Consider the following 27,503-nt stretch of genomic DNA (forward strand, 5'->3'; position numbering starts at 1 on the left):
ATGTATTTAAATCAGTACCATGTAACAAATACATAATGAACAATGCAGCATCTTTAACTTCAAGTGAATCAACTCCTGAGTTGTGGAAAACAAATGGGGAGAATTTGCCCTTTTTAGCAGACGTTTTCCACTAGGACAATGTAAGACTATTTTAACAGAAGTCTCACTGGGCCTCTCCTGTTGTTGCAGTTAAGAATGTTGTTTGCCCAGAACTGCAGAAATGCATTTCTACTTTTCCCTATTAGAAGTGCACCTTTCAAATTAAGGTTTAAAAAAGAAATGGGAACAGTCAAACATTAAATGAAAAGGCAGAAAAGAGAATCAGGGAAAGGAACAGGCCCATCCTTTTTTATTGCTCCACAGCACTGAACAAATTTATAAGATCAGTTGAAGCCATGAAGTTAAAAATTAAGTTTTTGCAAACTGCAGGTGGGATGTGGATGACACACTAATTGAGCTCAGAGAATACTGGTTTTATACTTCATTCTGCAATATTCAAACAAAAAGCTGAACTCTAAATTTGATCCCACTAACATGAAGATTACCCATCTGCTTCAAGACAGACATGCTTCCAATACCTTGCCGAGTTAGATCTTGTGGCCACTCAAAACACTGGGCCAGTCCACAAAGCCAGTGCCAGGTAAATAAAAAACATGCAGAATAAGAATTGAGTCAATTAGCATGACAAAATTACAAGTTTATTGCAAAGTAAGGTGAGTTTTTCCCCCTCAGCAGCACATACCAGAACTGTGAAAATTTTTTACATTCAGCTGAATGTTATTTAAAAGTCATATCCAAATTATCAGAACCAAACAAAGGACTACCCTGGGCTTATTTATGATTATTCAAATATTTTAAATTAAAGGCAATTAACTCAAGAAGTTGAAGAAAATCCTTAATAAATGATCCCTTAGCCAAACTGCAATTTAAGTATATCAGGAGTAAAACAGGGAGTCAATAAAAAATATTGATTATGATGGTCAGCTTGAGAACTGTTAAGCAGGTCATCCCTGCTCATTATCACAGTATAATCCAGTCTTGAATGTTCTGTTTGGCAAATTAGTAACCACAGTTAAACAAGACAGAAAGTTAGTCCATGTCTTCAACTACAGAAATTCCTTCCTTTTTTTCTAGCTTGGATACCTGCAAATAAAAAGTAAACCAATTCAGTAGCAAAAATAAGCTTGTTCTTCCATCAGCATCTGCTGCTGGTTGTAAAAGAGACACAAAAAGATCAGGTTTTTATGAAGTGGATAAATCTTTTGGCTTGACCAAATGCAGCTAATCTTGTGGTGTGACACTGGAAAAAGCAGAAGACAGCCTGCAAATATCTCGTCCTTGTGGGTAGATGTGTCAGCTTTCTTCTGGGCTGCATCACAGTTCTTTCAAATTATACCAGCTATTAAAATCCCAGTGAACATTTTGGTACCTGAAGTGCATAATTTGTGCTCTGACCACAAATCCTTTACTTCAGACACATCTCCAAGGCAGAAGCTACAGAGAGCACTGCCAGAGTTCCTAGGGCTGTTCTAAACCCCCTCGGCCAGGTAGAGCTGAATGACATGAAGACTCCAAGAGCAATCTGGCAATTCCCAGAAAATGCTATGATCTCAAATTCCTTTTACCCCTGTTCCTTCTGCAGCAAATACAAAGGGAATTTTGCATTAAAAATGGGTGGATAACTAAACTGGCTTGACTACACTACAGACATCCAAAGCAGAAAAGTACTTTCTACAAATCCAACAGATTTCTCCATCATTAGCACTCCAAATTGTTTCCATTCACAAACGAGCTCGATCTGTAACATGACTCTCCTACAGGGAAACCTGGCATTACCTAACTAAAAGTGAGTGTTATGTCAAGTTTGTGCCATATTTTCACAGTCCCGTTACTCTGTCATAAAAATCTTTAGTGCAGATAGAGCAGAATCATCAGTGGGACACTGTCCTAGATAGTGATTCTCTTCAGAATTACAATCATGCTGAACACCTACAATGAGGAAACTCTTCCTGTATTCCTTTTATTGAATAGGGCAGATTTGACTCAAACCACTGCAAGTTAATATTTTCCCGTCTTGCAAAGATCTGCAGGAGTTACTAGTTCAGGCTCCTCTTATCTACACAATAAAATCTTCCCCAAACTTTTCTCCCAGTTTCCAGGAATAAGTTGCAATGGCCACTACCCTTGCAGAGCACAACTGCTGTTACATACAAATCTAGTTAGAGAGTGTAACAATACCATCATTAAAAAAATCTTAATCATATTTAGTGTAAGCATAAAATAACTACACTTTGGTCGACCCTACAAAAAACATTTTGCCTGACTCCCACTGAGGCCAAAAGAACTTTTGTCCTGGATTTCAGTGGGAAAAAGTCCAATATGATGTAAAAATCCCCCATCATACATACTTTACAATAACATACTGAAAAGCACTAAAAGCACATGGTAACTTTTATTCCAGGTTTCAAGGTAGTAAAATACTATTACAACATGTCTGGCATTTCACAGATGAAGGAATTAATATTTTATTACATGTATAAACATGTATTATAAAACATAAACATATATTCTTAAAAGCAACTTTTAAGTTAGGGTGTAAAATCTCTGGCAGAAAAGAATTCAAGATGCTAAAATTCTTCACCCCAGCACTTCTGCCATAAAAGGGGCATTAAAATAAGTTTGAAGGGGTGGCTAAAAACTATAAAAAGTTAAGCATGGTTCCAATTATTGCCTGAGTCCCTCCTCATCTCAGTGCTCAAACTGAGCATGGTATGATTACTGGTGCTGTGTTCAAGCAAACATGTATTTGTCAGTCAACTAACTTAAGATTCAAAATAAGAGCTGTTGCAGAAGCAGGTGGGAGAAGCACTCACAGTGAATTGCTGCCTCTTACACTGGCTTTCCCCACGCTGATGTAGGTCAAGTCTTAATTCTGCAATTAAGCAGACAGGTCCTGAACTGAAACCAAAACACAAAAGCTTGTTTCTCCCATTAGCACAGGACTTCATGAGTCTGGATACACTTTTACACTATTACTTTCTGTCCTCAGTACATGTATTCTTTTATTCTTTCTTTTTCTTGTTGTCACAGTAGTATGACAAAAAAGAACCTAAACAGCCTATACTGAAATCAGAGGATTTAGCCTCACAGTTATGTGAAAAGAACAATCACAGTTATTTCTGTAATAACTATTACCCTAAATTTTAGTTGTCTTTTGCTGGAGATTCACTGTAACCAGGTTTGGCTCCCTTTGAAAAATTTAAATACAAAATCATTCCAGAAGCAGAGGGCATTTACCTGTTTGTCTATACACCTGAACTGCCAGGACCATGAGGTGTTGTAGAGGAAAGGCCTCAGGTCAAACCGGTTGTCATCTGGACTGTAGTTTTCAGCGTGGTAGGATGGAGTGAGGGTGGTCATTTTGTGCCTGTTGACTGAATACATCCTGAAGAAATGCTTAACCTTGGATGCCACCTGGTGTACAAAGAATGTAGCTTTTAATCAGATGAAGTTTCTTAGTATTTTAATAAAAAAATTTAGAGGGGTACAGTATTTTGAAGACTGTATTCTGCCTTTACAAAGTCTAAATATTCTTTCAAAGCAAGAGCCATTTTTTGTCTCGGAACACATAATCAAATGCTTCAAGAGTAGCTGGTCATCTGTATTTCAGAAAACAATTTTCCCCAAGGTATAGTTCTGAAGTAAGTTTTCAAATTACCCAATGAACAATTGTTTTAACAATTTTCAGCACAAGACAACAAGCTCCATTTAAGAGATGCAGACCAACTTATCCAGCATATTCTGCTGCAGCTGTAGAAAAGTCTCTAAACACAAAATAATGAAATATTCCTTTTAGCTAAAAGGAACCTGACCTTTCGCCAGACATACTCTATTTTGGCATAAACATTAAACTATTTGATATTTTTTTCTCTTTAGAATATTACCTCTCTTGGAGTACAAATTTCCTTCCACATATTAATCAGCTTACAGAACATACTGTATGGTCCAGCCTTTGCAATTTTTCTTAATTTCCCATAGATTGAGAGCTCTGCATATGTCATCCCCATATCTGCCTGAAAACATACACAGAAAGTCACTGAAAATCTTAACTATGCAAATTTTAATGCATACTTTCATGGAGTAATTAAAATAACCCAGTTAAATCAAAGGAACAACAAAATAAAACTGTCAGTGTCAAAAAGACATAGTAATGTTATGAGCAGAAATAAAAAAACCCACTGTAATCTCTCTGAATTGGGAGACTGGAAGCCACAGAGGTAGTTTTATCAGTCCTCTCCAAAGAGATAGCAAAGAGAAGGGTGTGGAGAGAAGAGAGCTTTGCCACCAGTCATTTTCATAGCTGTAAAGCCCTGACTTTTTTTGATATTATAAAAACCTTAAATAAACTGAATTTTACAACACCCATCCTTCTAAGTGTCCAAAAATCTAAAATAATTAAAAAATGTTAATTTGCTGTTTTGGAAACTATTGTCAACACCGCTAGGGTAGGTGTGGGAAACCAATGCCTTTTTGGCAGCTTTAAGACTGTTTATAACATGCTGGTCAATGAGCATGGTTAAATACAAGAGTAAACAACAGTTATGGGACAAACCCCAGATTTTGGGGTAAGGCTTACCAGAGCATTTTAAAAGCACTGCCCATTATTACCTCATCAGTTTGAGCCACTTGTCCATCCACCAGGGGCTCCAACTCCGCAGTGGGTGGAGCTGACATGATACTGTAAGGGAGAGGAAAAAGGAAAAACACAGATTCTGTGCAGTCTTATGAGTGCTGGTTTGTTAAAACAGTGCTTCATCCCAAAAATTAAGCACCTGGCTCAGACAATTCCTCCAGTGGAATTAACAAACACAGTAACTGAATCACTGCTCACCTGCTGAGGGCCGTGAGCTGGAAGTTTTCAATGCAGTATTGAATGAAGTTCTTCAAATCAGTCTTACTGATGCCACCAATAGGGTTGATATCAGCACTGGAACAGTCATACTTGGTCAAGTAACCACGGAGACTGAGCAAAACAGGAAATTTTATATGGCAACAGTTAATAATAATGTAACTGCAGCATAATATATATAATCCTTGACCCTACAGAGAATTTATATGCAGCATGAAGAAAGGGAGAAACAGACTGCAGATTAATAACATATTCATACCTAAAAGCAAACATGTTTAACTGCAACAGGGCTATCCTAAAGCCCTGAAATTTCCAGAAGATGATACTTCAAACAATCATAAAGCACTGCAAAACTGTCTATGCTGAGTCAGTATGTGCAAAACAATTAAAATACTGTGCTAATTAAAACAATAAATCTCAGAACACCCACACAACCACCACACAGTATTCTCACATTTTAGAGGTTACCACTCCCACAGTCTTACAGGTATTGCTTTAATCTTTGAATACACTGGTCTATTAACAGTACTCTAGATTTTAAAGTCTGTTTTTTCAGCTCAAAGTTCACATCTTAATTCCTAACACAGTAATTGAAAATTCAACAAACTGGGAAATTAGCCTAGTGAATGCACAGGTAAGGTCTGCTGAAAACAGCATTTTATGGGAAAGCTATAGCAATACTTTGGCTAAAGCTCTGAAAAATACATAATTTCCCATTCAGGCCGATTTAACTATTTTCATTAATTTCATTGTTACCTGGGTATTCTTAGGTTGTTACCCCTACTGAGTCATAATCTACAGTGGGATTTGGTAAAGTTGCAAGGAAATGACAGTGACCTGTTACACCTGGGTTTGGATTCCTGTTTTTCACCAACCTTTCATCCACATTGGCTGATCCCAGCACCAGCAGTCCCCCTGGCATCCCACGAGCCCACAGTGTCAGCTGAGCAAACAGATAAGCAAGGACCATTCTTATTCTAGCCTACAAAGCAAAATGAAAAGGAAAGCAAAATTTCTCCCCAGTCACTTTTATCAATCAATTGTCTAAACAAACTCATGCAGAACAAAATGCAGGCAAGGTAAGTGTGACTGCAAGAAGGATGGTCTTGTGGAGAAATTGCTGCACGTGCTCAGGAAATCCAGGTTCAATATCTGCTGCTGCCAAAGACTGATGAAGTTTCTCCTGGCCAACTGGGGAGTGGTTGCCATTTGCTATCTCTAACAACGCTAACAAGGATCCATGATTGATGAAGTATGTGGATAAACCACACCCCTTATTACAGAGTAAATAAATCCCTCTAGTCTAATAGAAAGCATTTATAAAAAGTATATTTTGCTTTTGTCCCCGTTCTGAAATTCAGCTTTTTCTAAGGATGGCAGTAATGCCAAACCAACCTGGGATCCAGCCTCCAGCTCCAGCCGCAATTGTGGGTGATGTTAAGCAAATACCCACACTCCTCTGTGACTTAAGCCTCTCCTGTTGCCAAAAAGCTGATAAAGAATTCCATATTTTCTTCCAGAACAAACAGCTGGATTTCTCCAGTAACAGAGAGAGAAAGATCAAGTCCTCAAATTAACAAAAACTATCAAACAGGATATTCAACACTCGGAACTAAAGCATAGTTGCTGGTTAGGTTGGAAAATAAAAAAAATAAAAAAAAAAAAAAAAAAAATCAAACCAAAACCCACAGTCTCAAAAAGGTGTGATCTGATTCAGCCTACAGGACACACACCTGCACATTCTGGAGTGCCAGGCTCTCTCTGCTGCTCCCTCCATGGACAGAAAACTGGGGAATTCGACCTGTCACCACACTGAAGATCCCCACAACAGCTTTCACAGCTGCATCAATGTTCAGGTTGATGTGGTAGCTGAGAAGAATTCAAGCACAAGTGACTCAACCAGCACAATCAGACAATATAAAATAGAAAAAAAACCCCAACAACCACCCATCACATGCAGTTTTAAAGCTGCTAAAATATCAGATCTGGTATGAAGAAACTTAGGAAAGAATAACGCTTTTCAGAGTCTGTTTCCAAAATTCCATGTCCTTTGCCAAATGCTTCTAAATGCCTCATCTTAACACTTAAGTAATAATATCTGTAGCATTTCTACTTAACCTACCTCCTATTCCTCTCTTATTTTTTTCCCATTTTCAAGCTTAAATGTTTTAGATCTAAGTCTCTGCCAGAACATGATGCTTTTTCCCAGCACTTCTGGGCTTGTACCTGCCTATTTGCTCAGCCAGCAGTTTAGCCCTGTTGCAGGTATCCTGAGAGGAGTTCTCACTAGCCATGTAGCACGTGGTGAAGACACGGTTGCAGAATTCCGGAGGATCCTCAGGAATGTAGGTCTCATCATTCACAATCCTTCGTGCATCAGCCAGCACATCTGCATCTGAGGACAGAGCAAAAGAAACAAAACAAAAGTAGAAATTATTGTGCTCCTCCATTTGCAGGACATGCAAATATTTTGTACATCCCTCTTATTCCAATTAAGCTTTACATGACTGTTGGGGGTTGGGTCTCCATCCTTTTGTTCCTTCTCACCTATGGAAATTTTTGCCCCTTAGTTGTGGGGAAACCTGATTGCTGGTACTTGTTGGGTGCTTGAGAAACACAGTGAGTTTGGCTGGGCCCAGGGAGGAAGGGGAGGGGGGTGGAAAGGACAGCTGGGGGCTGGCTGGCTTCTTGGGCTGGAGAACAGAACACTCGCTGGGAGTTGTTGCAGTTTGGAGAAGGGAATTCACCATCACCCAGATGGAGCTGCTGCTTCTTCTCCTTCTTCCCTCTTCGTTGGTGGCCTCTCACCCCCTATCCTCCCAGGATGTGCCAGTGCCTGGCACCACTGTGGAGCTGCTGATACACCTCAGCCAGGGGCCTGGGATCTCAGCTCATTCCTGCTGTTCCAGCTAAGTGTTCCTCAGAGCCCTGCAGGAGCACCAGGACCGACTGCCCGAGGGGTTTTGTGAAGCAAAGCCTCTCCTCCATCCCTTCCCGTCTCAGCCGAGAAAGCTGTCACAGGGTCCCTGGTTCTGTTTTGTTGTTAATGCTGTAGTTATTGTGGTTTGTTTGCCTTTTTATACATACTAGTAAAGAACTGTTATTCCTATCCCCAGATCTCTGCCTGATCTCAAAACAGAGACAGATCTGTCCCTTGATCTCAAAATTATAGCAATTCGGAGGGAGGGACTCTACATTTTCATTCTGAGGGAGGTTCCTGCTGAGGTTTCTCTAGCAGACACCTGTCTTCTAATCCTGGAAAACGACAAGTAAGATGACTACATCTAACTTCCCCCAAAAATTTTCATCTATCAAATAAAAGAATTACTGATTTTGCTCCTGATTTTGAGTACAGAAATATTAAATCCTTTTGATCTACTAAAGAATTTTCATAGAAAACATGATCCAGTATGTACAAAGACTTGGCTAAAAGCATGAAGTCTGCTTATTGCCAGTTTAAGAACTTAAACCATTCCTAGCCATGCTTTGTAGTGCTGGTTTTAACAGAGGGGAAAATTTTCAGAATAAACTGAAAACTACATTAACCAACATTTGAGACAGAATAGTCTAGACATAAACTAGTTTGAGTTCCACATCCAATTCTTAAACCCAAAATGAAAACTGTTATGCCAATTCAGAGAATCTGAATATGGACACACATTTTTGCTGGAATTTTTGAAGATATACAAAAGACTCCATTAGAACAACAGGAAAAGGGTCTGCCATTAATAATCTCTTTCAGCTACTGCACCCAGCTAATATTAACTTGTCCATAATCATTAGTAAACACAGCTGGCCAGACATACAGATCTACTTACTGCCATTCTTGACTGCCAGGCAAACCTGGTGACACATGGAATACACTATGCAAGCTGTAGCAGAGCTGTCAACTCCACCACTCAGAGGTAGGAGAAATCCTGCCTTGAAAACAGAGCAAGGAAGAGGTTCCACATAGCAAAATTAGAAAAAAATACATATTGTATCACTCAGAAACACATTCCTGTAGAAGAATGACAGGTGCATTGTTCAAGGCTGTTTATATTCTACTGGGGAAAAACAGAACAAACCACCCACAGCATGTCCTCTGAAACTCTCATCAACTGGATAATCAAACAAGTAGTCAGTGTAAAACCCTTTGGCTAGAAAAAAAATCCAGTTGTCTTCACCCTCTAGTAAGACAGGCATACTAGTAAAAAAGATTACATTTTTCATATATACTTTACTATTACACTGAGTGACTACCTCATGTCATTCTGCTGCACTCAAGAAAGTACAGTTCCTAAGGGAAAAGTGCACAGAGCATATTAAAGTCACACTTGGAACATGATTTTTAAGTCTGAATGAGCTACCTCACTCAAACCTTGTACCTTGGACTAACATCAGTTTGGGATGACAGCGCACAGGATAACAATTTGGATGTGCCAAGGGAAAAACAAACCAAGTTATTCTTACCTGTTTGCTGCGCCTTAAATAATCCCAGAGCCAACATGCAGGTCCAAGGCTGAAATTACAGAACATCATAGTTCTAAGAAGGTTAGGGAATAACACCTAAACAAGTCAACATATTTACTGTGGTATTCCAATGAGAGACTTCCTTTACTTAAATCTAAACATCATCTTATGTTTATCTCTTTCTTTGAGTTTTGGTTAGGTTTTTCTTTAATCAAAATAATTTTCAAGCAACAGATTAAGTGATTGATTACCTGATCTCCTCCTCAGGACTGTGGTGTCTCCACTGAATTGGCATACAAATAGGAACAGCTATATCATCAGGACACGACAGAGCAAAGTTCACTTTTACCCTGGGATAAGGATTCACTTTACTTGCCTAAGCAACAGTACAGAAGAATTCAGAAGAAAGAAATTTTAATGTAGCATATACCTACAAAACGTTAGTTCCATAAGATACTGTGAAAATCAAGACATGCAAATACTTTTTACATTTAATAACTATTCAAACTTGTCACAGTTTACAAACACAAAGAGCTCCTACCGCCAAGTTACGAGATGAAATCTCTGCTCTGTAACTTCGAACATCCTCCAGGTCCAGAGTGGCAACCAGCACCTCCTATGGAAAAACTATCAACATTAGATCACTCTACACAGACAAAAAATGCTTGGCAAAAGATTCAGCATCAGCTGTGGCAAAGGAAAAGGTAAGGAATGTTACTGGGGAAAGAGATGGATCTGGCACATAATGTGAGGAAACCTAGATGACAAATCTACTTTTTTCTGAAATCAAAGTGAAACCTTATGAAACCTACAAAACTGGGTCATAATCAGAACATTGCAGTCTTTGCCCTTTCTTCCTTTAGATAAGGCAATCTCAATCAACAGTCTCTTCTCCTTATGGTGATTGCATACAAAAATGTTTTCATGAAGTTATTCCATGTGACAGCTCTTCCTCACAAAAACAGGAGAGCTACTGTAGGTACTCTGACTAGGAAAACACTTGGATCTAGTTGAGTAGCATAATTAAAATACACCCTTTTTAGTCTAGAGACGTGGACCTAGAGTCTGGAATGTCTGGGAAACGTTGAGCATAAATGAGCTAGCAGCTATGGGGTGAAAACATTACCACATCATCAAGTGAAAACTGAGATCCTTGTGCAACTGTTTCTCCATTCATGGAAATCATGGCACAGCCATCATAATACAGACGATCACCATCACAGCCTCTCTGGTTTGCTAAAATATATATTCCACCATTCTGCCAGGGAAACAAACATGCAGGGAAGAAAAAAAACAAAAGCTGTTCAGAATATAGCACCTGACACGATGTTAAAAATCAAAATGTTATTTCTCTGTTCCTGCCCTTCTTGCAGACTTCCTCTCCCTTTATATTGTGAATGATTTATGGCTGGGATTCTCTCTTGACAGGAGTCCCTATCGGTAGCAAGAGTTATTCCCTCAATGCAAACAGAGAGAGCTGCACTTCTAAATTGAAATTCTGAGCTCAAATTGAGGTTGGGAAAAGCAGGAAGGTGATGACAGAGGCTGTGTTTGGATACCAGAGGAGAGAGTAGATTTTGATAAATATAATCAAAGCATGTTGAATTACAATGACAAAGCAGCTTTTTCACAGTGTAATGTACACTTATTGCTTTATTTTTGTCCCCATCACTGTTAGACAGGACTACAGATCAAATACTTAACATCTTCTCGTTTTTAAAACAAACAGAACTTTTCAGGTAGAAAAGTGCACACCTTTGCTGTGGCAGAATTCACCAGATCCACCCGAGCACGAGCCTTCCGCAGCACGTGGTGACTCCCGGAAGAGTTGGTGAAAATTTCCACGCCATCAAGTCCCATCTCAATGTGAGGGCTGTCAAAGCAAAAGGCACAAAAATAAATCCCTACTGTGCTGTGAAAACTGCAAATATCATTAAAAATCACTGATAAACAGAAACATCTATGTCACTGTCAGTTTTATACATGCTTTAGCTCAAACAGGGATAGGGCTTCCAAAAACACCTGTTTTCTTGCATTGCCCAACTCTTCTGTCGAGAGTGGTTGCAGACGTCAGGAGGGCTTTTGCTCATTCTGTCCTAAATGAAATGCCTTCTACTCTATAGAAGGCCAAGCCTCAAAGAAAGAGAGAATAACATAATCTTGGTCTGAAAGGGCAGCATGGATATACACTGCAAAGTCAGTTGTCCCATTTTTCTTGTCTCTTAGTAAATCAAAAAACAGAACCACAAGTAGAAGATTTTTACTGGGTTTTTTTCTTTTTTCAATGTCATGAGAAAGAAATACTGAAAAAAAAATCACATCTTTGATACACCACACCTTCTGCAGTTACAAGGAAAATAATAAAACTGGGAGATTTGGAAAAATATGAGGAATGTGACCATTAGAGTTACCTGTCATTCTACCTACTATCTACCATTCCCTGCCTTCTGTTTTGAATTGATTTAGCTTAACCACGTACATTTCTTTGCCATCCTGCACCTAGCCTAGTGAGGTCTTTCCCATGATGTATTTATTGCTTCTAATTATATTTTATCTTACTTGCACTTTCTGAAAGATAATAATAAGCAGATATTTTCTAACATTTATTTCAGGCAGCTCCAAGGTAGTTTACTTTTTATTTCCTCTTCTCCTTTACCTGTTTGGTGCCCAGAGTTCTTCACATATTTCTGCCCCTAGGCAGGTATCTTTGGTTGCTAGCACTGCATCCCCAAAAGGAACAGTTTCCTGAGAAAAAACAAGAACATTCTTACACATATGAAGTAGAACAAGCTATTCAATTCAAAAACTGATCTTAAGAAAATATAAAAATTGAAGGATCACTTATGTGAAATTAGTGACATAATATCAATCACATTATAGTTTCTTTCATTTTATACCAAGTCTGAGTAAAAAAAAATTAAAAATTCTGAAATGCAAATTTCTGGACCGATTGAAATTTTGTGTTTTAATTTCAGTAATATTCAGATCCAGTGCTTTGCTTAAGGACAGGAATTAAACAATCTACAAAACAGAATCTGTCTGTTGCTAGAAAGCACACTCCTGCTTTGTGGGAACATAAATTTTAGATCCTTCTGAATTAACAAGGTTTAAATGATTTTTTAATTTAATTTTTTTAACCTAAAAACACATACTCAATTCTAGTATCAAGCACAGATAAACTCAGTACCAAAATTATGCAAAATATGGCAATGTTCTGTATATACAAATAACTGAGGCAGATTTAAAATTTACTTGCTTTGCTGCTACATACTAACATAAATAAGGTTAAATTACGTTTTCATTTAATGTAACTTAGAACCACCACTGAAACATATGAATCTACAATATGACTGGCAGAAAAATTTTGGGGGCCACAGTTTTTAATTGCTGAATCTGGAACTTGCTAAATTAAAAAAAAAAAAAAAAGCCCAACTTACCTGTCCAGTCACTTCCTGAATTATCCTGGGCAGAAAATATTCCTCCACATGCCTAATCAAGTAGATTGTTAATACATCATTACATAAATCACAGCATAAGAACTGGTTCTCATCTCACCTTCTAACGTTGGTTAAAGAAACCATATTGAAGTTGTACAGAGCTGTGTGTGTTTAAAAAGATGAAAAAATACCTTCATATTCTCAGTGGAATTAATCATAAATGCTAACATTTTAACATAGCATCATCTGTGCTTCAGAAAGGCATGGTAACCAATGCCCCATCCTGGCTAGAAAACAGACCTAACAAAGAACACACCATGCAAGTCAAATGCCAGATGGAAGTTTCTCTTTTTGCAGGGTTACTACACAAGCAAGGCAGAACCAGCTGGGGCTCAGAGGAGGGACGAGAAGTGTTTTGCTGGGATGGTCAAGTTAGAAACATTCCCTGACTACAAGATAAGTGCACAGCATCAGAGATGTGTGCCAGGCATGCTCTGCAGCATCATAAGGTAGGCAGCTTTTATTCTCTCCAGCTGAAGTTCTGACAGAGCTCATCCATTTCAACATTTGCCAGTTCAGTAGTGGGATGCAGCAATTCAGGAGATACACAGCCTCTTCCAGTCCTGAGCTGGGTGTTCTTAGAAAGCACATACCAGGAAAATTACACTTTACACTGGCTGTAGGATCAAGCAGCCCCACTTTTTCTTCCAGTTCAGCAACTCAGAGTTTGACTGCTCAATAAGCTTCCTAACCAAGCTGCAACCACACAGCTTGGCTGACTCTGTGTTGCTGTTCTCCCTGTAGCAGCTAGTGATATCTGCTGTAGATATTTCAACTCTGTTGCTGTGGCTGCAAACAGCAAGTTGTGGTTTTTAACACAATTCTAACAGTTGCCAGCATACCTTGCTTTGCTCCATGGGGTGAACCATCTAAGTTCCCTGTAGTTTCCTGTATTTGCCAGTGACATTTTTGGTCTGATTAGAAGAATCCTCCTTAAATCATAAAACAAAACAGAAAAGCTGAGTTAACATACGATGTACAGCCAAACAAGGCTATATAAGAACACTGATTAAGATCACTATATATGAATGCTGATTAAGATCAATTCCTTTTCTTCTTTTATAATGTAACATTTTTAAAGTTTCTGTTTGCAGACTTAAGGGGTTTTACTGTGCTCTTTCAGAAAGCAGTGGGAATTTAGTTTCCATAAATCAGAAAAAGAAAAAATAGATAATGAAAAACCTTAGTTGTCTCTCTCAAAATTTAGCAAATAAGAAGATAAATCCCTCACTCTACATAGCACTGAAGAATCTTGCTTGAAGGCCAAACTGGTGTCTGAAAAGATGTGTTACCTCACAAAACACATCAAGAACTACTTACTTATTTAAAAAGATCACTCGACAATTGTAGCGAACATTTCTGTGTAGAACAGGCCTGTGAAAATAAGAAGCAAAATTAGCAGTGACTACACTCACTAAATGAAATAATAAAAAGCTACAGAATCTACTTTACTGCATAAAAACTATTCATAAGACCTCACTAGAGGGAATCAAGCAAAACAATATATCAAGTTTTAGCTTCTAATTTTTTTAGTTAAAGTAGTTGTTTGAAACAATCAGAGTTACTGACTGTGCTGTCAATCTCAGATATATCAACTGCTACCTGAGCCTTAGGAACATGAGCAGACCAGAAGATTCCCCATGGCTGGGCATGGTTATTTAATCAAATGTGACCTCCTGTGATACTGCCAATCCAGTTCAAAATCAAACCAGCTTTACACATTTATATCAATACTGCTGCATTCCACAACTGCAACAGCAGGGTCTTGTCCGGGGATGTTACATCTACCGGTGACCGACATGGGACTCAACGAGACAGGTCTCTGGTTAAGCTCAAGAAACCATTTATTCAACACAGGAACAAACTCAGTTTAAATCCAGAGACAGAGAGCCCAGAACAGAGGCAGGGTGGGGGTTTTATGGGGCAGAGCCAGGGTAGCATTTAAGGTCGGGGTCTAATAGGAACAGAGCAAGGGAGAAACCCCCAGGGCACAGAACCAATCACAGCACCTGGGCTGCCACCCCACGAGGGGTCTGGGATGGGGCAACTCTTCCTGGGTTCCTCTTCCCTGAGGCAGAGGGTGAAATTTATCTTTCCATGGCTTTAGAGCCATGCCTCTCACTTTAACAGTGGTTATCTAAAACTAAATCTTAACTTCTCTGGGGCGGGGGGCACCCCACACAATACTAACACGTAAATTTTACAGATATAATTTATCACTCTTCCATGTCAGCACAAGGCTTACAATGGCTTCAGCGATTTTCACATACATTTACATTGCTTTAAGATGTCTGTCAGTGAAAGTAGCCCTCACATTCCTATAAGACAGTCAATTTATAAAGCCCTTTGAGTTACACCTCACAGAAAGTCTGACCCATGGCAATAAGGACCAGACATTAAAGTTTCCAATATATAACTGTAATTATCCTATTTATCTCTTGAAGGGCTCAGCCACCAGCAATCTCTGGAAGGATTATCTTCCATAAAGCGCTCTGCAAGTTGCAGACCTGGTCATGGTAATTAAAAAGGTAACAGTAGTGCAGTTCCTAAGATATGTCTGAAAGTTTGGTGCAGAGCCCTCACTATCCAGAGCATGGCACAGGCAGCATTCCCTTAGGACTTAACCATTTATTACAGGTACAACCAAAAAAAAACTTACATTCCCACATCACAGATAATATCTTGAGTTGCTGGAGACTCCAAGAGCTTTTCAAGAACTTGAAACGAATGCAAGAGTGTGTCTGACTCATAAAAGTGATCTGAGCAGCCATAACCACTGTGTATAGAAACAAGGAGAAATCAAAAATTCAGACAGATCAGCACCAGAGCCAAATAATCAATACTACTTCAGACAGGGAACATTTCACTCACACAGATAATTTATACAGAAAATTAAGAAGCAGCGCTGTCAACACCATCCCTACTTACAGAATTTAAAACTCTTGTGGCGTTTTATATCACCCCATGATATTCCTTCCAAGGACAGCAGCCTGGGCCCAGGCAGAAATCAATGCACTACGTTTCCCCTGAAGGAAAACTCACTGAAATAGGTCAAAAATTTTCGCTACCAGTCAGGTTTCCAAGACAAGAGACCCAATCCTGTGGCCACAATTACAGTGCTTTTCTTTGCACCAACAGCCGCATGCTTAAGTACGGCTTTGGGCACTGCAGCACCGTGGAGCTGATGTTCTTCCTGACCTTCCACAGTTAACTGGCATCGCAATAACCAAGCTCCAGCAAAGCGCCCTTACCAGATTTCGAGCTCTGGCCCAAGCCGGTACCGGGCTCCTTTGCTCTTGGCGATGTCGATACCTGGAAGAGTGTTGGGAGCGCAGTGCGTGAAACAGGCGCGGGCTGCGCTGCCCCGCCCGCGGGAGGAGGGAAGGAGGGAGCGGGAGAGGGTTCCTCATGGCCGGGGGCAGCCAGCCATCTCGGCACTCACTTCTGAATATCCTTTCCAGGTTGCCCTCAAAGTCCAGAGCCCACTGGTTGAGGGCGCAGGTGGCTACGGTCACTGCCCGGCCCATGGCGACCCTGCCGCCTTCCCCACTGCTTCCGGGACGGCGCCGGGCCGGGGCTCCCGGCCCCTCCTCCCGGCCCCTCCTCCCGGCCCCTCCTCCCGGCCCCTCCTCCCGGCCGCTCCTCCCGGCCCCTCCTCCCGGCCGCTCCTCCCGGCCCCTCCTCCCGGCCCCTCCTCCCGGCCCCTCCTCCCGGCCCCTCCTCCCGGCCGCTCCTCCCGGACCCGGCAGCAGCTCGGCGCCGTCAGCGCTTCAAGCACCGGCTCCGTCCGGATCTGGTGTCCAATTGCGCTGCGGCTCCTCCGGCGCCGGGTGCTGCTGCACACCCGTACGCGCTTTCCGCAGTTTTTTGTCCCCAGAGCCCTGAATAACGGGAACATAATCTTAGCTCGTTTCTTAGCCCTGCAGCTTCTTTTAAGAGGTGTCCGTCCCTCAAACCGACTTCAGAGTGTGAGTGCTGAAGGTAACTGGAACAGGGTGCAACGTTCTGTGTGTTGTTCTCATTTCAGCATCATTCTGAGAGCTCTCAGCGTGCTGACCCCAGAGAGGGTGACCTCTTCAAAGTCCAATATCCTCTCTTATGTCCCTCATCACATATTTGGCCGCGGTGAGCTGCCTTACACACACGAGTCTAACTCCTTTCTGTACTAGAATCAGAATCATTAAGTTGGAAAAGACCTGTAAGATCACTGAGCCCAACCACTAACCCAGCACTGCCAAGCCCACCACTAAAGCATGTCCCCAAGGGCCACATATAACACGGCTTTTACCTCCAGCAATGGTGATTCCACCACCGCCCTGGGCAGTCTGTCCCAATGCCTGCCAACCCTTTCCATGAAGAAACTTTTTAATATCTGATATAAACAAGCCTTGGCGCAACTTGAGGCCATTTCCTCTTCTCCTGTTGCTTGTCACCTGGAAAAAGAGCCGACAGGCTACAGCCTCCTTTCAAGGAGCTGTAGAGTGTAAGAAGATGCCTTTCTTCAGCCTCCTTTTCTCCAGGTTGATACCTCCCCCCGTCCCCTCAGATGCTGCCCCAGATCCATTCCCTTCTCTGGACACACTCCAGTAACTCAATGACTTGGATTAAGGTGCCCAAAACGGACCCCATGCTTCGAGGTGGGGCCTCAGCGGTGCTCACAACAGGCTCATTGCCCTGGTCGTGCTGGCCGCACTATTGGTAACACAGGCCAGGATGCCATTGTCCTTCCTGGCCGTCTGGGCACACCTTGGCCCGTGTTCGGCAGCCCTTGGCCAGCACCCCGAGGTCTTTTTCTGTGGGGCCACTGGAAATTGCACAGAAAGGTCAGTGGAACGTGGAGAGATTAATAACGACTCAAAGCGGCCCAGTCTGGTTTAGGGGCTTTATGGCCCCAGGGTGGGATGTTGTGACCCAAGTGCAGGTGTAAACTATTTCCTTGGACAGCAGTTCCCGCTCCTCCAGAACGTCCAGGGTTATTTTGCGACCCCTCCTGCCCGGCGGCCGAAGCGTGTCCTGCCCCCGCGCTCCTGGCGGCGCCCCTCGAGCTCCTCGGCCCATGGGATGAGCGCGCGCCACCAATGGGGAGCGGCGGAACGGGAGGGGCGCGGCGGGGATTGGCTGGGGCGGTGGGGCGGGGGCGGGGCCTGGGGCCGGTGGCGGCCGTGGGGCCGTCGGTGCGGCTGAGTCGGAGCGGCGGCGGCCGGGGCGGCCGCGGGAGCGGGCTCCGGTGCGGGAGTGATCCTCTGTCAGTGAACCCCGGAGAGGGACTGGACCCGACGCCGTAGTTGGGTGCGTTCCTACCTTATCGGGTCTGGGATCGGGCCTGGAAGGGACCCAGCCGTGTACGCAAAGGGGAGCGACGAGCCGCCTTCCCCTCAGATCGCTTCTGAAAAGAAGCCTACGGGTGAGGACTAAAGGAAATGGCCTTAAGGCGAGGTAGTGGAGATCCGGATTAGATGCGAGAATTTATTTTTTTTTTCACTGTTGCGGTGGTCAGGCGTTAGAACAGGTTGCCCAGGGACGTGGTGGATGCAGAGGGTACGGCCAGGCTCAGTCAATGTCCAGGTAATGGATCAAGTTCGCGCTGATGAGGCATATCGAGCTGGGAAGTCGGTCCATCGTTCAGATTATAGGATGATGGTTTTTACCGTAAGAAGTGTTTGATCAGACCGAATGAAAGCAACAGAGCTTTCTGTAAAAGCTCTGAAAGCCACAGAGAGAATTAGGTGTTGCTGAGTAAATCATTTTCCATTCCCACTGATTTTTGATTTAGGTAGGACTATATCTTGTTTTCTGTGATGTAAATGACATATATGGAGCAAGGGCTCTGGGCAAAAGTATCCGATTGACAAGGTCTGGTGCCAATGATGTTACAGCAGTAGAAATTTCTCAAATTAAAAAAAAACAGTTTAGTTGCAGAGGTTTATGAGAATATGGTGAAACTTTTGTTTTTCCTTTTACATCTACATGTAAGTAATAAGCTACATATTATCTATGCATCTTAAAAGAAATTTCCAGTTAGCAAGAAGTTTAATGGATTACTTTAATATCAGTGTTTTGATTATGTTTTGCTGAATGTGACTTCATAGAGAATTACTTGGTGAAAATTTTTTACTTCCTTTCCTCCACCCTCAAATTTCACATGGCCTGAAGTCTACATGATAGATTTTATTAACTTTTATTTGTGATTCTCTTGTAGAGGTATAAGACTCACTGAGAACCAGGTGGAGTAATAGGATTCATATTTTCTTTCCTACAGGACATCATGGCAGCCCATCAGGAGAAAAAACTTGCTGAAGAAAGAAAACACCAAAACATGCAAAATGATACTAAAACATCTCAAGGCCAGTGGGGAAGAGCATGGTGAGAGAAGCCAATGACCCTAAGTAGTCCTTGTACTTCCAATTGCTTCATTCTTAGAGATGCTGTATTCCTTTTAAACGTCCCTCTGTTAATAACATTTTTGTGTTGCCCTGCACTGAAAAGCTCATAGGTAATTTGCCGTAGCAACAGGTGCTGAAGAAGAGTTCATGTTTTTCAAGGCACAGAGTTTGCCAGATGGTTTAGGTTAAAACACATTCCTTCCAAAAAAGAAAAGCAAATCATAAAAAACTTGTAAAATTTCTGGTTCCTTAAAGGAAAGAAGTATTTCCCAAGATTTGGAAAACAAGCATCCTGGCACCTGTGGCATTCCCAGGTGACAAGTCCTGCTGTAGCAAGATTTATGACTCATGTCCCAGTTGTCAAAGAATTGGGCAAGTATTAGTAGGGCACAGACATGTCTGGGAACAAGCTGGGAACAAGCAACAGTGGCACAGCAAGTTCAGTGTATGGCTATCCAAGGTCTGTCTTTTCCAAGTTTCCAAGCTTTGCATAATGTTCTTGGGATTCCATTATCACTTCCAACAGAATACTCCACCAGTTAGAGCCATGATTGCTGTAAAAAAATGTGAAGTTTGTAATAATAATCAGCTTTTTGGGGGGAGATTTTATCTAATCTCTTGTTCTGATCACTTGTCGTTTAGACAGCATTGTTTTAGGGCAGTTTGTGTCAAAGTATGTTCTGTGCTGAGCTTTTTTGGCTGTTTGTCCCCCAGACATGTCTGTGCCCTGAAAACATTTTCATTTTCATCCAGTTAAGTCTAGAAGGTCCACTGAAAAAATTGTCTGATGTAACTCATCTATCTGAAATGCGGAGAAACAAAATGCTCTGTTTTGGATTACAGGGAGGTGGACTGGTTTTCCTTGGCAAGCATCCTTTTCCTGCTCATGTTTGCACCATTGATAGTGTATTACTTCATCATGTCCTGTGCCCAGTACCAGTGCTCTCTGACTGATCCACTCCTGGACTTGCTGAAGGGGGATAAGCATCTGTCTGACATCTGGAACAGGACTCCCAGGCTGACCTATAGGGCTGCTGGCATTTATTCCCTTTGGGTTACTTTCCAGGTACATTATTGAGTTATGATCTGGATCCAGTGTCTGGTTTTTCACAGATATTGGATGATTCCTTTTGCACAAAGGATGGTAGAATGTTGCAGTGGCATTTACTCTTTGGTGTTTCACAATTTCCAAGGTGTTTTGGAATCCAAATGAAGCTTATGTACTTGGAAAATCAGTATGTAGGGAATATACACAAATATTCTTTGTGTGACATATTCCTTAACGAGGTTTTTAAGAAAAAGCAACTATATTACAACAATAGGCGTTTGTTTTAAATTAATACACCAGAAATAGATAAAAATAAAAGATGAGGACTGGATATAGTTACCAACTTTCCTGCCTCCCCACTAAAAAGGGATGACAGCCTTACATGAAATACATCTTTAGAGGTGTATAATAGGTTAGATGTATTACTAGTCTAAAATCACAAAAGCTAAATTTTGCCATTTTGGCTTATCCAGTACTTAATAGAAACTTAATAGAAATGTGATACTTGGTATATGTATGTAAGGGATAGTGTTTTGAAGGGTTTTGTCTTGTATGTATTTACTGGGAATACATTCTCTCTCTTCTAGGTGGTTTTGTATCTGTCCATTCCTGATTTCTGCCATAAATTTCTCCCTGGCTATGTGGGAGGTGTACAAGAAGGTGCTGTCACCCCTGCAGGTAAAGTCTTCCTTGGAATACATGAACACCATGCAATCTTCTGAAATTATAGTATTTATGTTCTTAGAGTCTTTAATAACCATTGCTTAGCCAGAAGAAATGTGGACATAAATGCTTGCACCTTCCTCACATGTTCAGTTCAAACAAAACTAGAAAGCAATCTAGGTCATCTTTTAGAATAAGTTATAGCATTTCTATCTCTTATAATTAGTAAAACTGTTGATCTGGTAGGCACCACACCATCAATAGAAAAGTACTGGTTGGTAATTTTAGCATCAGTGGACTATTGCTGGTATTTGACAAGATAGTTTTACCTGCTCAACCTCCTTTAACCCAAGGGACTCGAACAAAATATGTGATGTGAACTATTAGAAAGAATATTGTGGTTGTTACTAACTTGTTACTATAGTTACTGGGCTTTGGGAGAGAGTCTAAATTCAGTTTTGTGAGGAGAAAAACCCAGCCTAACAAAGCCTGATGGGAACAGTGGAGTCTAATGGAACATTCAGAAAAGTGCCTCAGGGTATTTAATTGGGAGGGTGAGGAGAGAGAAGTCATTTCATGAGCACTTGATGGAGCTTCTGTGTATTCTGTGCATACCCATATTAATTAAAAGCTGTATTAATGTAGGCTAACTAGCACTCCATTTTTTCTTCATATTTTAGGTGTCGTGAATAAATATGAAATCAATGGACTTCAGGCCTGGATCATTACCCATGTACTTTGGTTTGCAAATGCTTCTTGCTTCCATTTCTTCTCACCTACCATCATTTTTGACAACTGGATTCCTCTCCTGTGGTGTGCCAATATCTTGGGATATACAGTGTCCACATTTGCAATGATTAAAGGCTACTTTTTCCCTACCAATGCCAAAGACTGGTATGTGGATTTAAGTAAAGGGAGAATACTAGGTATCAGAGATTAAAATTGTTAAATGAAATTTGAGTATATGAATTGAATGACAGAGTATATTTCACTGACACATGGATCTAAGCCAGTGTATGGCAGTGGTTCTTTGCTTCCTGAGCACCCTCCCCTGTGTTTCATGCTGTAAACCATGGGACTGGCAGCCTCAGTGTCACAGTTACATCCATCCTAAAAATAGTTATACGTAGACTGTTCAGAAGTGTTACCAAGAGTAAACTCAGGCACCTCTGAAATTCTACAATTTATGTCTATTAATGTAATACTTTTGTCAGGGCAGTTTGTGTTACCTTGCACAACATTACATGGTTTTATGATTTTTATTATCACTGTATTAAATTAATCTGAATTGTATAGTCAGAGTAGCAATTACCTGTATTTGTACATAACTGTACATTTCTAATTTTTCTTATGTTTTACAGCAAATTCACTGGAAACTTCTTTTATGACTACATGATGGGGATTGAATTTAACCCTCGAATAGGGAAGTGGTTTGATTTCAAGTTGTTCTTCAATGGGCGCCCTGGTATTGTGGCCTGGACTCTAATCAACCTTTCCTTTGCTGCCAAACAACAGGAGCTGTACGGTGAAGTGACAAACTCCATGATCCTTGTCAATGTCCTCCAGGTAAATTCCAAGGAGGAAACTAAGAAACCAGTTCAGAAATAAGCCAGTATGAAAGTAGGAAAAAATCTCTTTCCATGGAAATGAAAGGGAGCCATTTTTTCCTGGCCTGAAACAAGCTCATTCAGTGATGGGACTTCCTTGGATTTATTTCCTGATCTGTGTAAATAGAAGCCTTCTCAATAGAAGCTCTATCCCTTCACTTTGTAACCCTAACTCTAAGCTGAAAAGATATCAGGGTGGTTAGTTGTGAGTTCACTTCCCAAGCATTTGTCCTTGAGTTGTACACTTACTTTATAACACTTATCCTACTATTGCTTTATCGGTCTAGAGGGATGGATATTGTGTATCCAGGTAGGTTGTATTTATGTGATGGTTCTTCTTAACCGTGTTCAGAAATGTCTGGTTTTTAAGTGCTAACATGAAAACATCAAGGAATGTTGAGATCACATCACAAGGCAGCACAGACATTAAGCTGATGCTGTTAAACAGGGCAACCGGTGACTCTGTTATTAATGTGAATTAATTCTGTTGCAGGGTATTTATGTTCTGGACTTCTTTTGGAATGAAGCCTGGTACTTGAAAACCATTGATATCTGTCATGATCATTTTGGATGGTATTTGGGCTGGGGAGACTGTGTTTGGTTGCCTTACCTCTATACTTTGCAGGTAAATATGTGTACTTGGGTATTTGGGCTAACAGGAATGAAACTTTCTAGAAACATTCTTTCTAGCAGTTTAATTTTTACTTTAAATGTTTCTATGCAGTTTGACTTTTGAGAAATCATTGCAACATTCTCTGTAACAGTTCTCTTGTAGGAATGCTTCCTGTCCATGCATGGATTTGACAAATTTTCTTCTCCTGCCCTTCTTCTGTGCCTCTTTCTGTCACTGTCAATTGTGTCTGCGTACTTTTCTAAATCCTTTCAATTTCTTTTTACTCCTGCTTGTTGAGGGTCTTTTGGTTAGTGGTGTTCTATTTGGGTTTTGTTCTTTGGGTTTTGCCTTCTGTCCAGTTTACATCCTTGCAACTTCTCTCTTCTTGTTTCACAAAGTGCAGTTTTGGAGAGAGAAAGAGAGAAGGAAACTCTAGCACGCAGAGTTTTCTGAAAGTTTTGTGCAGCTTTACTATTTTTCTACTCCTTCTGTTCTGTTGTGGGTCACTGTAGTCAAGGAATGGACTTGGCAATTGACAAGGTATGCTGAGCCTCTGTTGGAAGTAAATGGCTGATTGTTTTTGTACTCCCCAGGGTCTGTATCTGGTTTACTATCCTGTCCAGCTGGGCACAGCTCACGCCGTAGGGGTCTTGATGCTGGGCTTGCTGGGTTATTATATCTTCAGAATGACCAATCACCAGAAGGACCTCTTCCGTCGCACCAATGGCAACTGCAGGATCTGGGGGAAGAAGCCTGAGTACATCGAGTGCTCCTACATGTCCGTGGATGGGACCAAGTACTACAGCAAGCTGATGACCTCCGGATTTTGGGGCTGGGCACGTCATTTCAACTACACTGGAGACCTGATGGGCTCACTGGCCTATTGCCTCGCTTGTGGCTTTGAGCACATTCTGCCTTATTTCTATATTATTTACATGACCATTCTGCTCACCCACCGCTGCATTAGGGATGAGCACCGTTGTAGCAGCAAGTATGGGAAGGACTGGAAGCATTACACTGCTGCAGTGCCCTACCGGCTCCTACCCGGAATATTTTAAGGCTAACACAGGATGCAGGGGAAATAAAAAAGAAGAAACATGCAGGCATGCCATGTTTAAAGTAACTGAAGTGAGGCACTGAACTGCCCCATTTTTTTAGAAGACTCTTAATTGGAATATCCCTCTGAATCTCCCCATTTCCTAATTAACTTAGAGCTTAAGAAAAGATGCATGTATTGAGACTCCTGAGAAATCCCAAAGCTGGGAGGTGGCCTTACCCTTGATCTGGAAGCAGTTTGCAGTGCTTCAGGAGAGAAAAAAAAGAGTTCTGTCATCTGTTTAGGAAAGAAGTTTTCTGATGCAGTTTCTTGTGACCATCAGAACCTACAACTGAGAACAACGGCAAAGGAGATTTGATTGTTGGTTGCTTGTCAAGAAATCAATGGTGGAAATACTGGACTGCAGAAGCTGGTCTGAAATAACTGTAATGATCTAAAACAAAAGTGAAAACTGTTATAAATTAGTGCCATTTTCAGCACCTGACAACATGGAACATGACCAACTGGGTTTTATTTTGATACTGAAACCAGACTTTGTGAAGCTACTGAGCTGAGCTAATGCATCTGAGGTGGTTATTTGTTTTCATAGTAGCTGGTATGGGCTTTGGATTTAAGGTGAGACAGTGTTGCAAACCCAGGTATGTTTTCACTATTGCTGAGCATTGTTTTCACAGCATCAAGGCCTTTGCTGCATCTCACCCTACTCACCAGGGACTGGGCTGGGTGAGCACAAGGAGTTGAGGGGACACTGCTTACCCCAAGGGACCCAAGGAATATCCCAGGCCATATGGCATCATGCTCAGCACATAAAGCTGGAGGAAGAAGGGAGGGATGTCAGGAGTGATGGTATTTGTCACCATTCCAAGTTACCATTAACATGTGGTGGAGCCCTGCTTTCCTGGAGATGGCTGAACATCTGCCTGCAGTTGGCAGGTGAGGCATAGACTCCTTACTTTGCTTTGTTTGCTTGCATAGTTTTTCCTTTACCTAATAAAGTGTGTTTATCTCAACCCCTGAGTTTTATCCTCTTCCTGATTCCCTCCCCCATCCCACTCTGGGGGAGTGAGCAAGCAGCTGTGTGGGGCTGAGTTGCCAGCTGGGTTTAAACCATGGCAGTCCTTTTTGGTGCCTGACATGGGACTTGAAGGGTTTGAGCTAACAGCAGCTTTGGCTGGAATGTGCTGGGTTGGATTTATAGCTGTTGGTGCTGTTGAGTTGTCAGGCTCCTGTGCTTGCCATGGAGCTCATTAGGGGTTTCATTTTGATTTTGCTGCTGTCTGTAGTGCTTCTCCTCTTCCTGTGCTGGGGACACTTGGATGACATCCATGGTGACACACCTGGGCTGGCAGGTGGCCAGGGCAGCGCTGCTGTTTCTGTGCTGCTGGAACTCCAGTGTGAGCTGGAGTCGAGGGAGCTGTGACCTGTGGATGATTCCAGGGGGGAGCAGGACATCCCCAGGCATCAGTGGCTGGGAATAAACCCACAGCAGAGCAGGAACCTCTCAGAGTATCTGGCCGTGGTTATGTCTGTGCCCAAGAAAGGATTGTGGCCCTAGGATAAACCTGAAGCCTCTGTGGCTGTGGATAAGGCCGTGCTCAGCAGGTACTCCTCGAAACATCAGTGCCTGTGCATGGGGTCGTGCTGGAGCACCTCAGAGCCGTGGCCATGGATAAACCCCTGGCAGAGCAGTTACAGCCTTGGAGGTACTGCAGCCATGGCTAAGGCCACATCCACTTCTTTAGTGTGGATGGAAAACTTCATTCCCTATCACTTGTGTAAAATCATGTTTGTAAAAATTTAAGGTTATAAATTTTTAGTTTCAGGGCAAATAAAATACTGCTAATTTTCCTTCAGCTATTTCTTTTCTTGTTAAACGGTTATCTTTCAGAGTGACTAAAGGATACAAAAGGAGCTCTTGAAAGAGCTTAATTTCAAGAGCTCCTTAGAATTCTATTTTCCAAGGTGAAACAAATAAAAAGAGGGATTATAGGATGAACTATGCAGTTTGTAACAAGCTTGGTAGTTATGTTCAAGCTAAAAGATTTTTTTTTTATTTTTAATTATAGCACCTAAAATACTGTTAGTTTTTATAGTAGTAGAAAAGTGTGTGAACTGAAAAGTGTTTTGTAGAAGCAGCTGAATGCACTGATCTTCGTAGCAGGTTTGGATGAGTTGTGTTGGTGGGTGTTTAGGTTTTCTTGCAGTTGTCCTGGAGGGGCTGGTCTGGGCAGGAGAAAAAGGCTCCCTGCAAACCTAGAAAACAAATGTATCTTGTAGCTGGGCTTTGTTCCAGAGCTGGATCTACACACATCCTTTTCTTACGTAGTCTTGGAAATTGCAGTGCTCCTTTGCTGTTAATGCCAAGGTTATTTAAATATTGCAAGATAATCTGGAGTCTTAAATCATGGTAGACTTGCACAGCACAGTGTGGTCACTTCTGTTCCCTGAGAAATCTTGGATGTTTTGTGGAAGAAATTTCCCCCTCAAGACCAATAAAAAAAACCTTTTTAGTCTGTTTTGTAAGCTTCATGCTAACAAATACTGTGGAAGTAGTGCTCCAAGCAGTGTCCCACTAATGTCACCCTTGAAAACTGAAATAGGAAGGACTATCAGCTTGCTCATCTTCATGCCTGGGTCACTTTGTTGTATGCAGGGCAGTGCTGTTAAATTTGTTTCTTGTAGAATACAAAAAAAAAAAAAAAATTGGAGGCTTTTTTGGGGTGTATATCAGATTAACTTTTGTCATGATATTTCCTATTAATTGATAATCTGTGGTCATTATCACCTACCAAGTTTGAAGATCACCTATCAAATCTCTGTAGTATGCTGGGAATTTGAAATATAAAAGTGTCAGTATTTGCAAAATGGTACTTATTTAACTTGTGTTAAATAAAACATAATGGGAAAAAACAGCAAAATCTGGTAATTACTTGGAGCAGTTAACAAAGTAGTTCGGTTGGATTATTGTAGGAAGAAAAGTTACAAATGCTTACTTGAAGAGGGCACAAGATACATCCCAGTGTTATAGTGTATAACTTTTATGGATTGTCAGCATTCAGTTTAGGGATGGAATGGAGTGGGGAGAGGGGAACTTGCAATACATCTGGGAAAGGAGGATGCCTTCACACATGGAAAACCTCTGCCACCTCTGGCATTTCTGAGATCAGGGCTCCACCTTTGCAGCATAAGGGTGGTTGTAATGGAATGGGATTGCTCGGTTCCAGTTTTACTCTGACAGTGGGAATGACAACAGGAGAATGTGCTGTTGCTTTGT

General features: G+C 41.4%; 2 protein-coding genes across 4 annotated transcripts; one reads left to right on the plus strand and one right to left on the minus strand.

The window, feature by feature from the left end:
* NADSYN1 (NAD synthetase 1) lies at positions 1-16,470 on the minus strand. 2 transcript variants are annotated; one of them, XM_058850821.1, is made up of 21 exons: positions 16,301-16,468; positions 16,110-16,170; positions 15,518-15,634; positions 14,179-14,232; positions 13,701-13,790; positions 12,799-12,850; positions 12,018-12,106; positions 11,117-11,234; positions 10,488-10,619; positions 9,903-9,977; positions 9,613-9,737; positions 9,362-9,410; positions 8,728-8,830; positions 7,136-7,304; positions 6,643-6,778; positions 5,785-5,891; positions 4,892-5,023; positions 4,669-4,738; positions 3,945-4,073; positions 3,298-3,474; positions 1-1,143 (listed from the first exon to the last, which is right to left on the minus strand). In XM_058850821.1, the coding sequence occupies exons 1-21, from the start codon at positions 16,383-16,385 to the stop codon at positions 1,090-1,092; spliced, it is 2,124 nt and encodes a 707-aa protein (XP_058706804.1). In that variant the 5' UTR covers positions 16,386-16,468; the 3' UTR covers positions 1-1,089. The 2 variants fall into 2 exon arrangements, with proteins under 2 accessions (XP_058706804.1, XP_058706813.1); XM_058850830.1 differs by lacking the exon at positions 1-1,143 and adding an exon at positions 1,158-2,958 and having other exon boundaries at positions 16,301-16,470.
* Positions 16,471-18,007: 1,537 nt separating this feature from the next.
* Positions 18,008-27,294, plus strand: DHCR7 (7-dehydrocholesterol reductase). 2 transcript variants are annotated; one of them, XM_058850907.1, is made up of 8 exons: positions 18,008-18,147; positions 19,118-19,221; positions 20,085-20,307; positions 20,877-20,967; positions 21,633-21,846; positions 22,314-22,518; positions 23,053-23,184; positions 23,766-27,292. In XM_058850907.1, the coding sequence occupies exons 2-8, from the start codon at positions 19,124-19,126 to the stop codon at positions 24,228-24,230; spliced, it is 1,428 nt and encodes a 475-aa protein (XP_058706890.1). In that variant the 5' UTR covers positions 18,008-18,147; positions 19,118-19,123; the 3' UTR covers positions 24,231-27,292. The 2 variants fall into 2 exon arrangements, with proteins under 2 accessions (XP_058706890.1, XP_058706900.1); XM_058850917.1 differs by lacking the exon at positions 18,008-18,147 and having other exon boundaries at positions 19,114-19,221; positions 23,766-27,294.
* The last annotated feature ends 209 nt before the right edge of the window (positions 27,295-27,503 follow it).

Source organism: Poecile atricapillus, chromosome 1 (genome assembly GCF_030490865.1).
Source record: "Poecile atricapillus isolate bPoeAtr1 chromosome 1, bPoeAtr1.hap1, whole genome shotgun sequence".
Lineage (NCBI taxonomy): Eukaryota > Metazoa > Chordata > Aves > Passeriformes > Paridae > Poecile > Poecile atricapillus.